A 15,115-nucleotide genomic window follows, 5' to 3' on the forward strand; every position below is an offset into this window, starting at 1 on the left:
GTATCTTAAATTATCTTATTGCAAATCATTAGTTTCCACAACTTGAGATCGCAAAAAGAATGATGAGAGAACTACATCATGACAGACCATGATAAAACAGAAGTTTAGGAGACAGATACAGAAAGAGAAATTAGACAGATGGAGACATAGAAGGACAGACTGACTTTGTTCTATACTCCATGTCTTGCTTTTATGACACTTACCCAGTAAAATCAGTCGTGGACTGGTTGGGAGAGTCAGGGTGCGCTCAACATCGGCTACTGTGGCAGACATCTGTAGGACATGGACAACAGTATCCAAATTAAGAATGGAATTGCATGTACAGTCAGTGCAGATACAAGACATATTGCTAAACAAAACTTACATCAGCTAAGAGTATCAGTCCCTCTGTTCTCTCATCAAAGAAGGCCATCAGTAACCGGATGATGCAAAGAGTCAATTCCCCATCTTCAGACAGAACATCTTTGTTCTTCAGTTTTGTCCTTAAGTACTTCTCTAATCCTTGTCCACATTCTTCAATGGATAGCTCCAAGGCACGCAGAACGCTGATGTCAGTTAGGGACTCAAAGTGACTGTAGAGACCCCTTGGGGTAAAAAGGTAGGGCCACTGGATTCTTAAATCTTCAATGGAGGGTGCTGGAGTCTGATTGATGTGGTTACGCTGAAGACAGAATGTTGTTTTCATGAGGTTTATCACTTCTGCCCTCTCACTACCTTGAATACCTTCCTGCCTGTAGATGCTCACCAGTTGTTGCCGCTTCTGCTCCAGTGTCTCATTGGTTTCTTCAGGTGGAGGGTCCGGCTGAAATTGTGTGCATCCGTAAGAATCAGCTGGCCTCTGCAGCTGTCCAGACCGTCTTGATGTTCGGTGCCGTTTCAGTGTCCCTGCACGGTTTATGTTCTCAATTCGCGTTTTGACTTGAGAAAGGACTGACTGTAAAACATTATCAGGTTGTACTCTGGTTTTTGTCTGCTGCAGTTGCTCCATCACTGACTCTGAGGACAAGAGAGATTGAATGGTGTTTTTCACAGGAACATATTGTCCAAAACTCATTCTGACCAAAATAAATGGACAGTGGCTCCACATAATTAAAGTTACTTTTAAAAAAGGTTTTTTCTTTTATGATCAGTTTTTAGTATGTGTGTACTGCTAGCCCTGTGAAGATCCTCATTTTTCAGTGTATCTATGACAGTATTTATGTCAGCTTCAGAAAGTCCAAGTGATGTCAACTTCTCATTAAGCTTGGAAAGTAGGTGAGATTGATTGATGTCATGTGTTTCCTGATATAATGTTCAATTATTGTTTGAATGATGGATGATGGAAGGAGCAATTTCGCTTGTAATTTCAAGTAAAACAAGGCCAAATGTCTGACGAATTCCCCTTCATCTGCTCTTTCTGGGTAGACCTCCATGTCTTCATCACTGGACTGACTGGGATTCTCAAGCTGTGTGTCGCAGGCCTCATCATTCCGATCACTGGTGCTGCTTGTACTTGCTATGGAGTCAACTAGACTTCCTTCAGAGTAATCTTTATGCTTTCTGGACACATGTGATGTGAATGTTGACTTAACTGTAAACGTTTTTTTTGTCTGAAAGGGCACGAGACTGTCTTTCCCTTAGTTATATGACTTTTCAGGTGCAAGAGAAGACCCCGGATATCCTCACAATGTGTACTACAGAAGTCAATGTGGCATGTTAAATCTCCTGCATTATCCAGTTTAGTTACATTCTTTACATATTTATGGCGATGAGTGTGAGAGCAAAAGGCCGAAAACTTAGAAAAAGCTCTTGTGCATCCAGGGAAACCACACTTGAAAGCTGCATCAGGCAGACAACTATGAGCTCGCATGTGCCTGACATGTGCAAATGTATTCCTGCAGGTTTTACCACATATGTTGCAAGTTATCATGTTACTAACTACAGGCCTTCACAGCAAAAATATCTTTAACATACTCTCTCAAGAAAAAAAAATCATTACATCAACAACGAGTCAACTAACCTTTAGCTACTGTATATTACATTGGTGTATATTTGAAGCTACTTTTTAGCTTTTAACATCAACCTGCATAACAAGCTTATCCCGATAAACTCGCGTAAACCGTTCTACGTGAAAAAATACAACAAATGGCAAAATAGAACCTTGTAGCCCATCTTAATTAGATCTGACAACAAATCAAATGGCCAAGTCAACTTATGCTTAGTAATGAGCTTCAACGGAAAGCTAAACTTTTGTCCACATAGTTGCTAAATGAGAGTAACGTATGCTAGCGTGCAGCACGTACTTTTGACCCAATCCTTTCGGTCAATAAAATGTTAATCCGATAAAAAATCACATTGGCATTATGCTTACTTTTGCAAGATTATATTTACCTTCTTAAGAAAGCCACCGGGACAGGATGGATGAGGATGCGAGAGAACGGCCAGGAAAGCAGCCTCAAGTGTTCCATGCAGTTCGGTGCTTTCAGTTTAAGAGTTCGGATGAAAACTAATTCTTCATCTTCTTGTTATTATGTCCTCAATCTCAAATAAAAACACTGATGTGTAGGCCTATTTTTAATTTAATTTAATGTTTCATTTTGTTCAGATGAACTATTAAACTGACCGAAGATCAAGTCTGATTTAAAGTTAACTGAAAAAGAAAAAAAATACTATATTATACCGTATTACTATAGCTAGCTTGCTGTAAAAAAAAAAAAATTAATTTACAGGAGCTTGCCGTTTATATTTTGTTCCTCAAAGACATCAGAATTTATAGTATTCAACTGTATTAATGGAAAACGATACACTAATGTGCAAAAAATCCAGTATATTTACAGCAATTTGTTACAGTGTACAGGTTGATTTAACATGTGAAATGTGAAAAGTTTTTGACAATGCCACTTTGATAACTATGAAAATGCATGTATTGTTTGTAAAGGTTGTCAGAGAAAAGCCTCTTGGCAGCGTAACTTAGATTTACAAATCTGCATCTGAACAAACCACAAGACTTTTGGAAAAATGACTTTTGAACAGACAAGCCCAAACAGGGAGATATCTGGTCATGATGTAGAGTACACTGCCTTTATGAATAAACTGACATGTAGGAAAATGTTTCCAATGACATGCTCTGAGAGTTTACATTCGGTGACGGTAAGGGTTCCAGTTTGTATGTTGAGGGGACCTTGCTTGAATTTAGATTTCTGATATTGATGAACAAGCTCCATCTTAAAAATGGACTATCCATTATGGCTTTTTTGGCCATTCTCATGAGTTGAACATGTTTTTGGTCCATAGTCGTACTTTCCTAAGGCCTTGAGGGTCTATAATTTATGCCATTTACATTATATTAAAGAATCAAGATGGGTCACCTGCTGTTACAGTTTCTATAGTTGATATATATTTAATCTTAATGTGTACACTTTCCTTCATTTGAGCTCTGTTAAATACAAGAAATGCCTCTCAATAGGAATTCACTCAAGTGCAGTTTTATTTATAGCACAAGTTTACAGCAAAAAAAAGCAACTTTAGGGCAGTATGCATAAAGAAACAAGTCCTTCCCAGTAAGCACTTGACAGCAGTGGGAAGTGCTTGTTCAATGCTGGTCAGGCCCCATAACAACAGATTAGAAGGACTATAGGAACCACATTTAAGTCTTACAGTAAAGCACCGTTAGACAAATATGGAGCTAAAAAGCTTCTAAAATGCGATAGAGATTTATCATTCGGGGCTTGATATGGAGAGGGAGGGGAAATGAGATGGTAAAAGGTGAATGGGCTGTACTTGTATCAAGCTTTCTAGTCTACGACTCACACTTTCACACTACAAGCCACATTCACCAGTTTACTCACACTCATACAGCACATAGGTTAGACCAGTGTTTCTCAGTTCCGGTCCTCGTGACACACTGCCCTGCATGTTTTCAATGTTTCCCTCCTCCACCACACCTGATTCAAATGAATGGCTCCTTATCAGGTCACTGCAGAGCTTGATGACGAGCTGATCATTTGAATCAGGTGTGGTGGAGGAGGGAAACATCAAAAACATGCAGGGCAGTGGGTCATGAGGACCGGAATTGAGAAACACTGCGTTAGACGGTGCTTCCCTCTAAGCATTTGCATACAGGGGATGGATGCGGCGGTGGCCAACGTTGGTGGTTCAGTGCCTTGCCCAAGGACACTTTGACTTTGATGAACTTCTTAAAGTCTCTGCATCCATGGCGGTTCTCAGCTCCCCCTTTACTTTCTGGCTGCATTTTGTACAATCTTCTCCAATGAAATCTGGTCATTTAGAGGGATGGTCTGCTGCCACAGCTGCATAAAATCTCTGTGCTGAGCCAATGTTTCGATGATGGCACGACCGTGGGCCCTGCGCAGATACATGTTTGCTTATTTAGCGCTCATAGTTGCACTCAGGATGCAAGCTTAAACCCATCGTGCCTTACAGTTGTCTTAACTGACCTGACTTCAGCTGCGGCATCAAGTGAAATCTTGCTCAGAGCAATGAGGAAACGGAGGGTGAAGCTCTGTCCTGACCTTAAAACTGCAGCCGCTCCCAGTCTGTCAGCCAGTCGCTGGAGCTGTTGGGCGGTGCTGGTCCTCACTGCTGGACTCAGATGACTTAGGGAGAACAAAAACAAAACAAAGACTCTCACATTGTTTGATTCGACTACATGGGCTAATGGCCGCTGCTACGCTTCATTCATAGAGTTTGATTCTGTATTATGGCTTCTTTACCACAGTCCTGTGTTGAGCAGAAGAGTCAGCACTCGGCCCGGACTGCAGTTTTGTACCAGGGCCTCCAGCGCCACGTTGACCTGCTGCTGCACAAAGGTATTTGCAGATGCTTGTGCAATCCTCAGCAGTAAAATGCGGCCCGTTCTCTCTGCTTCGTTGTCCATGTCCTTCTGCAGGTTAGCATAGAGCGATGCAAAGGTGTCTATGGCTGCACAGGCCACACACGAGCGCAGGTTTTTAACCTACACGGTAAGAGAGAAGACGGGGGGTCAGTCGTCGTACCTCTACCACAGATGTGTTGAAGTGTAAACTTTGGGAGACAAACGTTGACAGCAAAGTGCAGCGTGATAAGAAACAAAGGAAAATATCTTCAGCACCTCCTCCATCACAACCAGACAAACTTCGTGTAATTTGACCATCAGAACATCTGGGTGGTGCTGGACCAGGGCGCGGACACAACGCAGCCCTTCCACCTTCTTCTTCCTGCATTGACACGATACTCTTATGAAACGGTGCTCTTCTTTGAAACATCAACAGACACTGGCAAAGATGTTTACAGATCATTTCCAACTTAGTGTTTTCTCTGGCCCAAAGGAACCGGGCAGACTGAGTATGTAGCTCACAGGTGCTTTAACAAAGAAATGCATTAACCATGTAAGGTCTTACCAGTCGTCTGAGGCGAGAAGCATGAAGCACTGAGACAGACTCGCTGCTGGATTAATCAGCGGCTGCAGCTTCTCCTGATCTTTAATTTCTGCTGCATTGAGTGTTAAGACCCTTTTCATCTTTGTGGTCCTTATTTTCGTCTTTCTTGGCTGCCCTGTTGTAGGTGGGCTGGGTTTTAAAGCCGGAGCTCGACTGATTGCTGCCACCGCAGGGCTCTTTTTAGGGGCCTCAGGACGTTGTGGCAAAGGGGCGACTGAATTACGCTTTAGGCGCTTCTGTCTCTTCTCGACCGCCTCCATTTCAGCTTTCAGAGCTTTCAGGGAAATAAGATGGTCATTGTTATATGGACTTTCATTTAAGCTCCATGCAAATGTGTCGTTTTAAACAGAATTACATGCATTTATGCTTTTAATAAGGTATTTTGTAAGCCTGTATTTCAGCTTGTACTGAACTGAAAGGCTTTACCTCCGACATGTGGAGCAAGTCGATTGAAGCTCAGCAGTAAACACTGACTTTAGTTAGTTTTACCGTTTTGGACTCATGAGTTTGTCTACAAAAGAACTTACCTTCTCCAGTGGGTTTCACAACCAACACAGGGATTCGGGATGCTCTTCTTTTGGGCGGTGGTGGCCGCGGGGATGGAAGGAAGGGAGCAGGAATGAGTGGCATCTTATCAGGGCTACAGATGAGTGGGATGGCCCGCAGCTCTTCTGGAGTTTCAGCATCCACAGAGCTGAGGGTGTATGATGAGCTAACAGAAAATGACGGGCTAACGTTCTGGTTTCTGGGAAGTTCAAGCTCGTCCCTGTCTTCATCTAGTGAATCAATTCTGCTCTGCTGAATCTTGATCCACATCCTGCCTTCGGGTTCCCGTGTCAAAGTTGGTATGACTGGGAGTGGTTTGAGCCTCCGTCTGCAGGCAGCTGATCCAAGCCTTTGCTTATGGAAGGCTGGGGGATGAGGACTTTGGATGGGTTGGTGAGTGGAGAGTCCCAGTCTGTTTAAAACAGTCATTTTGCGTGCTTCCCCCAATGAGCACAGCGTGTCTGTTTGACGAATGATGGCTTCCATGCGAGCTGTCTGTTGGTCCAGAGCCATGAACTGACTGCTGAGACTCTGCATGTTCTGTAATAAAGAAGAAAATAATTCAGCATTTCATGAAACTTCTGTTGGTTAGACTGACTGAATTCTTACAGTTACACCAACACTCTCATCAAACTACCACACAGTTCACATACTTATCAGAGGACAAAACTTAATTCAGAGCTAGTTAAGTGGGAGCATGAAGTTTCAAAGCATTTCTTCATACTTGAACTTTGAATTATTAAATGCAGGGTTATAAGTTCTCTAAATCAACATTATACTTTGAGAAGCAACAGTTACAGCTTTGTCAGGACAAATGTAATGTGCTTCAACTGGGCTGATTCTTGTCCATTATTGCAATGATATTTTTCTGTGGCTTATCTGTCATCAATGCTGACCAAAAATAATTTTAAGACCCAAAGAGACAATTTACAGCATAGAACAGTTGGTTGTACTCACATCATCGTCACCGAAGGACATCATCTTCTTGTCTGCAAGTTGTATATCAATAATATTGAAGTTATTTAAAGTGGTTTTTACAAACTACTGAAACACATGTATTACTTTGTACCGGACTGGTAAGGATCTAACTGCCACGGGTTCCGTATTCTGGACATGCAGGTGTTCTGTGTGATGTCACAGGGGGCCTCAGCGAATAAAATAGCACTGTGGAACATTCTGGGGTTCTAATTCTGCACTTAGAGAAAGGGTCATGGAGTAACGGGATTTTTAAATCAAAACAAACAATTCTGTCCAGAATTCTCATGTGGGAAGCTGAAAAACCGCTTTACTTGAACACACTTGTTCAGGTTTACAGTTCACACCAGGGAGCAGTTAATAACTACATGATAACACCATTATATAGTGGCCACCCCCTCTATATTCTCACCATTATCTGTTGGAAAACCCATAATAAAAGTGGTGGTTCTTTTCACTCCAGGGATTCATTTGATGTTGATGCAAAACCTTCTGATAATGAAGTGGATGAATCCGAAAATGGATCCTAAATGGATCCATATGGAATTAGAGATGGTATCCGTTTCATTTCAGACTTCCTCATTCATCAGAAACACAACAGATATTCAGTGTTAGAAACTCTTTCAACTCCAGAGTACAAGACAAGGGAGGCAGGGGAAAAACAATTGGAAGTAAAACATTGGAAAACATTTAAGACAGTTTCCCGGATTGAACGCCCTATCAAGTTCACCACAAGGTCAGACCATGCAGTGTTGAGAGAAATTGTGGGAAAAAAGAGACAAGAGCTAAACTCTACAGGTTGATTTAACATGTTAAATGTGAAAAGTTTTTGACAATACAAAGTTGATAACTATGAAAATGCATGTATTGTTTGGAAAGGTTGTCAGAGAAAAGCCTCTTGGCAGCGTAACTTAGATTTACAAATCTGCATCTGAACAAACCACAAGACTTTAGAAAAATGACTTTTGAACAGACAAGCCCAAACAGGGAGATATCTGGTCATGATGTAGAGTACACTGCCTTTATGAATAAACTGACATGTAGGAAAATGTTTCCAATGACATGCTCTGAGAGTTTACATTCGGTGACGGTAAGGGTTCCAGTTTGTATGTTGAGGGGACCTTGCTTGAATTTAGATTTCTGATATTGATGAACGAGCTCCATCTTAAAAATGGACTATCCATTATGGCTTTTTTGGCCATTCTCATGAGTTGAACATGTTTTTGGTCCATAGTCGTACTTTCCTAAGGCTTTGAAGGTCTATAATTTATGCCATTTACATTATATTAAAGAATCAAGATGGGTCACCTGCTGTTATGGTTTCTATAGTTGATATATATCTAATCTTAAGGTGTACACTTTCCTTCATTTGAGCTCTGTTAAATGCAAGAAATGCCTCTCAATAGGAATTCACTCAAGTGCAGTTTTATTTATAGCACAAGTTTACAGCAAAAAAAAGCAACTTTAGGGCAGTATGCATAAAGAAACAAGTCCTTCCCAGTAAGCACTTGACAGCAGTGGGAAGTGCTTGTTCAATGCTGGTCAGGCCCCATAACAACAGATTAGAAGGACTATAGGAACCACATTTAAGTCTTACAGTAAAGCACTGTCAGACAAATATGGAGCTAAAAAGCTTCTAAAATGCGATAGAGATTTATCATTCGGGGCTTGATATGGAGAGGGAGGGAAAATGAGATGGTAAAAGGTGAATGGGCTGTACTTGTATCAAGCTTTCTAGTCTACGACTCACACTTTCACACTACAAGCCACATTCACCAGTTTACTCACACTCATACAGCACATAGGTTAGACCAGTGTTTCTCAGTTCCGGTCCTCGTGACACACTGCCCTGCGTGTTTTCAATGTTTCCCTCCTCCACCACACCTGATTCAAATGAATGGCTCCTTATCAGGTCACTGCAGAGCTTGATGACGAGCTGATCATTTGAATCAGGTGTGGTGGAGGAGGGAAACATCAAAAACATGCAGGGCAGTGGGTCATGAGGACCGGAATTGAGAAACACTGCGTTAGACAGTGCTTCCCTCTAAGCATTTGCATACAGGGGATGGATGCGGCGGTGGTCAACGTTGGTGGTTCAGTGCCTTGCCCAAGGACACTTTGACTTTGATGAACTTCTTAAAGTCTCTGCATCCATGGCGGTTCTCAGCTCCCCCTTTACTTTTTGGCTGCATTTTGTACAATCTTCTCCAATGAAATCTGTTCATTTAGAGGGATGGTCTGCTGCCACAGCTGCATAAAATCTCTGTGCTGAGCCAATGTTTCGATGATGGCACGACCGTGGGCCCTGCGCAGATACATGTTTGCTTATTTAGCGCTCATAGTTGCACTCAGGATGCAAGCTTAAACCCATCGTGCCTTACAGTTGTCTTAACTGACCTGACTTCAGCTGCGGCATCAAGTGAAATCTTGCTCAGAGCAATGAGGAAACGGAGGGTGAAGCTCTGTCCTGACCTTAAAACTGCAGCCGCTCCCAGTCTGTCAGCCAGTCGCTGGAGCTGTTGGGCGGTGCTGGTCCTCACTGCTGGACTCAGATGACTTAGGGAGAACAAAAACAAAACAAAGACTCTTACATTGTTTGATTAGACTACATGGGCTAATGGCCGCTGCTACGCTTCATTCATAGATTTTGATTCTGTATTATGGCTTCTTTACCACAGTCCTGTGTTGAGCAGAAGAGTCAGCACTCGGCCTGGACTGCAGTTTTGCACCAGGGCCGCCAGCGCCACGTTGACCTGCTGCTGCACAAAGGTATTTGCAGATGCTTGTGCAATCCTCAGCAGTAAAATGCGGCCCGTTCTCTCTGCTTCGTTGTCCATGTCCTTCTGCAGGTTAGCATAGAGCGATGCAAAGGTGTCTATGGCTGCACAGGCCACACACGAGCGCAGGTTTTTAACCTACACGGTAAGAGAGAAGACGGGGGGTCAGTCGTCGTACCTCTACCACAGATGTGTTGAAGTGTAAACTTTGGGAGACAAATGTTGACAGCAAAGTGCAGCGTGATAAGAAACAAAGGAAAATATCTTCAGCACCTCCTCCATCACAACCAGACAAACTTCGTGTAATTTGACCATCAGAACATCTGGGTGGTGCTGGACCAGGGCGCGGACACAACGCAGCCCTTCCACCTTCTTCTTCCTGCATTGACACGATACTCTTATGAAACGGTGCTCTTCTTTGAAACATCAACAGACACTGGCAAAGATGTTTACAGATCATTTCCAACTTAGTGTTTTCTCTGGCCCAAAGGAACGGGGCAGACTGAGTATGTAGCTCACAGGTGCTTTAACAAAGAAATGCATTAACCATGTAAGGTCTTACCAGTCGTCTGAGGCGAGAAGCATGAAGCACTGAGACAGACTCGCTGCTGGATTAATCAGCGGCTGCAGCTTCTCCTGATCTTTAATTTCTGCTGTATTGAGTGTTAAGACCCTTTTCATCTTTGTGGTCCTTATTTTCGTCTTTCTTGGCTGCCCTGTTGTAGGTGGGCTGGGTTTTAAAGCCGGAGCTCGACTGATTGCTGCCACCGCAGGGCTCTTTTTAGGGGCCTCAGGACGTTGTGGCAAAGGGGCGACTGAATTACGCTTTAGGCGCTTCTGTCTCTTCTCGACCGCCTCCATTTCAGCTTTCAGAGCTTTCAGGGAAATTACATGGTCATTGTTATATGGACTTTCATTTAAGCTCCATGCAAAGGTGTCGTTTTAAACAGAATTACATGCATTTATGCTTTTAATAAGGTATTTTGTAAGCCTGTATTTCAGCTTGTACTGAACTGAAAGGCTTTACCTCCGACATGTGGAGCAAGTCGATTGAAGCTCAGCAGTAAACACTGACTTTAGTTAGTTTTACCGTTTTGGACTCACGAGTTTGTCTACAAAAGAACTTACCTTCTCCAGTGGGTTTCACAACCAACACAGGGATTCGGGATGCTCTTCTTTTGGGCGGTGGTGGCCGCGGGGATGGAAGGAAGGGTGCAGGAATGAGTGGCATCTTATCAGGGCTACAGATGAGTGGGATGGCCCGCAGCTCTTCTGGAGTTTCAGCATCCACAGAGCTGAGGGTGTATGATGAGCTAACAGAAAATGACGGGCTAACGTTCTGGTTTCTGGGAAGTTCAAGCTTGTCCCTGTCTTCATCTACTGAATCAATTCTGCTCTGCTGAATCTTGATCCACATCCTGCCTTTGGGTTCCTGTGTCAAAGTTGGTATGACTGGGAGTGGTTTGAGCCTCCGTCTGCAGGCAGCTGATCCAAGCCTTTGCTTATGGAAGGCTGGGGGATGAGGACTTTGGATGGGTTGGTGAGTGGAGAGTCCCAGTCTGTTTAAAACAGTCATTTTGCGTGCTTCCCCCAATGAGCACAGCGTGTCTGTTTGACGAATGATGGCTTCCATGCGAGCTCTCTGTTTGTCCAGAGCCATGAACTGACTGCTGAGACTCTGCATGTTCTGTAATAAAGAAGAAAATAATTCAGCATTTCATGAAACTTCTGTTGGTTAGACTGACTGAATTCTTACAGTTACACCAACACTCTCATCAAACTACCACACAGTTCACATACTTATCAGAGGACAAAACTTAATTCAGAGCTAGTTAAGTGGGAGCATGAAGTTTCAAAGCATTTCTTCATACTTGAACTTTGAATTATTAAATGCAAGGTTATAAGTTCTCTAAATCAACATTATACTTTGAGAAGCAACAGTTACAGCTTTGTCAGGACAAATGTAATGTGCTTCAACTGGGCTGATTCTTGTCCATTATTGCAATGATATTTTTCTGTGGCTTATCTGTCATCAATGCTGACCAAAAATAATTTTAAGACCCAAAGAGACAATTTACAGCATAGAACAGTTGGTTGTACTCACATCATCGTCACCGAAGAACATCATCTTCTTGTCTGCAAGTTGTATATCAATAATATTGAAGTTGTTTAAAGTGGCTTTCACAAACTACTGAAACACATGTATTACTCTGTACCGGACTGGTAAGGATCTAACTGCCACGGGTTCCGTATTCTGGACATGCAGGTGTTCTGTGTGATGTCACAGGGGGCCTCAGCGAATAAAATAGCACTGTGGAACATTCTGGGGTTCTAATTCTGCACTTAGAGAAAGGGTCATGGAGTAACGGGATTTTTAAATCAAAACAAACAATTCTGTCCAGAATTCTCATGTGGGAAGCTGAAAAACTGCTTTACTTGAACACACTTGTTCAGGTTTACAGTTCACACCAGGGAGCAGTTAATAACTACATGATAACACCATTATATAGTGGCCACCCCCTCTATATTCTCACCATTATCTGTTGGAAAACCCATAATAAAAGTGGTGGTTCTTTTCACTCCAGGGATTCATTTGATGTTGATGCAAAACCTTCTGATAATGAAGTGGATGAATCCGAAAATGGATCCTAAATGGATCCATATGGAATTAGAGATGGCATCCGTTTCATTTCAGACTTCCTCATTCATCAGAAACACAACAGTTATTCAGTGTTAGAAACTCTTTCAACTCCAGAGTACAAGACAACGGAGGCAGGGGAAAAAACAATTGGAAGTAAATTTTTTTTAAGAAGTTTGGAAAAACTCCCCTCGTTTTAAGACGACGCGATCACAATGATGTCTGAGTATTTTATTACTCTTCATAAATTTAGGGAAAGTATTTTCCTGAAGGTTTGAGAGGCTGAGAGGAGAAAGTTGCAGACAACACCCATACACACACGCACGCACACACACACACACACACACACACGGTTACTGGATTTTTATCTAACAGCAAACATAAAGTGTCTGTCCGATATCTTTTGACATATTAAGACACAGATATGAAGCAGCTGACGAGGGCTCAAAACGAATGCCATTCATTGTTAAGTTGAACAAGCCTTGGAAATGAAAAGATTGACTTTTATTGTGAGAGATTTTAATTGAAAAGGGCCACTCAACGTAATATGTTTTCATTATCCCACATACCACACACACCCAGCCCCATCTTTGTAATTTGTGTGGATATCTCATGCAGCATCACGATTAGAGAAAACCAAACGCACCTTATACCAACTGTCAATTCACTGCGCAGACGTTTACTTACATGGGGATGTTTTTCAGATCATGCTGTCATTTCAAAATCAGGATTTTATTAGAGCAGAGTGACAGGCTGGAAATGATTATCAATGTGATCAAAGACAACATTTCTGATGTGTTTTGCCATCTGACCGAGGACACCGAAAAATTTCTAAATGAGAGCAGTTTTAATGAGAATTCAGCTGTATTAAAATACACACACACTTTTTCACAAAAATATGCAAAAGGATCAAGCTTGAAACATGTGCAGAGTGCCTCGGCCCATTTGAGTCTCGTTGAGTGAATTCATGCCGGAGTGATCTGATCCACAACCACATTATCTGGCTGCGTTAGCCCAGTTTAGAAGCTTCATTTCGTATGAATTCGGAAATACTAACTTACGTGCATTTCCGCTTTACACTATAATAATTTTTTTCACATGCCATGTAAACTTGCTTATTGAGTCAACCATTAACTCCTCTATGTACCAAAGTAATCTAGAGTCAAATTCACATCAACAAAACTGTAAGGGAAATACAGAGTAGACCTTCAAAATACATGTATTCTGTTCTTTGTAGAATTAAGTAATTTTAGACACAAATGTTCAATAAAATTATAAGATGAAGCTCTGTGTTACAGCTGTGCTGTATTCAGACTCATTTACATCCACCTGAGGTCTCACACTCACAGTCAATTATATCATGTTAAGCAAGCTTTGCACATCTTGTTGACAAATATGCATAATTTATGCATTAAAGGAAACACTTTGGATGAAAGTCTTATCCAGGGAAAAGTGATACTGATGTTAATTTCAGTGATTTGAATAATTTCAATTATTGAAGCTGGAGGATAATTGTTGGATGCAGTCGTCCATTAAGCACAGTGAAATTCTCACAGAAACAAAACAAAATCCTGCTTTCCCAGTGGCAGAAAATCTCTGCTTTTTGAGTAGAATTTACAGCTTTCAACAATATTTATTTTGAGCTTCATAATACATATCATGTGGACTCAGAGGAGGGGTTTAGTTTTATTTACAAGAGAGGAGAGCGACACAGCACAGGATAAATAAGTAATGGTGCAAGTGAGCTTTACTCTGCTATTTTCATACTCATAATAAAGTGGATGAAGCATAGCTTTAGAAACAAAAATACACGGTTGTCAAAGCACTGTGGATTTAGACTCAGTAATCAGTAGAGGAAATCGCATTTTTTGTTTGAAGCAGCTTCCAATGCCCACTGGTGTGCATCAGATCCTTCAACTGAGACTCAGTGTTGCAAAAGACTGCCTTTTACTGAGTGTGTGTACGTTTATCCTGGGATTCCATTTTAGTGCTTCACTGTTAGACAAATGTTTACCTGCAACACACAGGTGACTGATGAAAGCCCATTAAATGTGATTTGTTCTTTTGTCTTTTCTGTATGTTATAAAATGTTCAGCCACAAGTGTCCATAGAGAATTCCCTCCTAAACCATAGAGGTTTGTAAAACCTTAAAACTATGTGCATCTGAGTCACTTTGTAGACCAACCAGTCTTAAAATGCCCTAGAGCAGGGATGCCAAACTCCAGTCCTCGAGGGCCGCTGTCCTGCAGGTTTTCGATGTTCCCCTGCTTCAACACACCTCAATCCCACTGAAAATTTATGGGCAGAGCTGAAAAGGCATGTGCGAGCAAGAAGGCCTACAAACTTGGCTCAGTTACGCCAGTTCTGTCAGGAGGAATGGGCAAAAACTATTGTGAGAAGCTTGTGGAAGGATATCCAAAACGTTTGACCCAAGTCATACAGTTTAACAGCAATGCTACCAAATACTAACGAAATGTATGTAAACTTCTGACTTTCAAGAAAGTAATAAAAAAATGTCTAAATAATTATCTCTCTCATTACTCTGGCATTTAGTAAATATAAATAATTTTGGTAATCCTAGTTGACGTAAAACAGGAAAAGTTTAATCTGATTTCATGTCAGACATTGAGGGAAAAAAAAAAGATGGTCTTTTTATACAGTGTACGTAATCTTCTGATTTCAACTGTATATCCTATAAGTATATGGTGAGCCGAAGAGCAAAAAAAGAAACCTGCTAAATTCTCTAGTGTTGCTTTAAGGGC

The 15,115-nt window shown here is 41.7% G+C and overlaps 1 protein-coding gene across 1 annotated transcript; it reads right to left on the reverse strand.

Moving 5' to 3' along the window:
- Nucleotides 1-9,113: 9,113 nt before the first annotated feature.
- LOC140313650 (TOG array regulator of axonemal microtubules protein 2-like) lies at nucleotides 9,114-10,115 on the reverse strand. Its single transcript, XM_072391648.1, has 4 exons — nucleotides 9,989-10,115; nucleotides 9,612-9,853; nucleotides 9,336-9,494; nucleotides 9,114-9,243 (listed from the first exon to the last, which is right to left on the reverse strand). The coding sequence occupies exons 1-4, from the start codon at nucleotides 10,028-10,030 to the stop codon at nucleotides 9,114-9,116; spliced, it is 573 nt and encodes a 190-aa protein (XP_072247749.1). The 5' UTR covers nucleotides 10,031-10,115.
- Nucleotides 10,116-15,115: the final 5,000 nt, after the last annotated feature.

Source organism: Leuresthes tenuis, unplaced genomic scaffold (genome assembly GCF_036924035.1).
Source record: "Leuresthes tenuis unplaced genomic scaffold, fLeuTen1.0.hap1 SCAF_9, whole genome shotgun sequence".
NCBI lineage: Eukaryota > Metazoa > Chordata > Actinopteri > Atheriniformes > Atherinopsidae > Leuresthes > Leuresthes tenuis.

Coding starts and splice junctions, on each gene's coding strand:
- LOC140313650 (XM_072391648.1), bottom strand. CDS start 10,030: ATGGTCAAATTACACGAAGTTTGTCTGGTTGTGATGGAGGAG. Junction 9,854..9,988: donor GTCTGGTTGTGATGGAGGAG/GTGCTGAAGATA, acceptor CTTACCGTGTAG/GTTAAAAACCTGCGCTCGTG. Junction 9,495..9,611: donor CTGCTCAACACAGGACTGTG/GTAAAGAAGCCA, acceptor GTTCTCCCTAAG/TCATCTGAGTCCAGCAGTGA.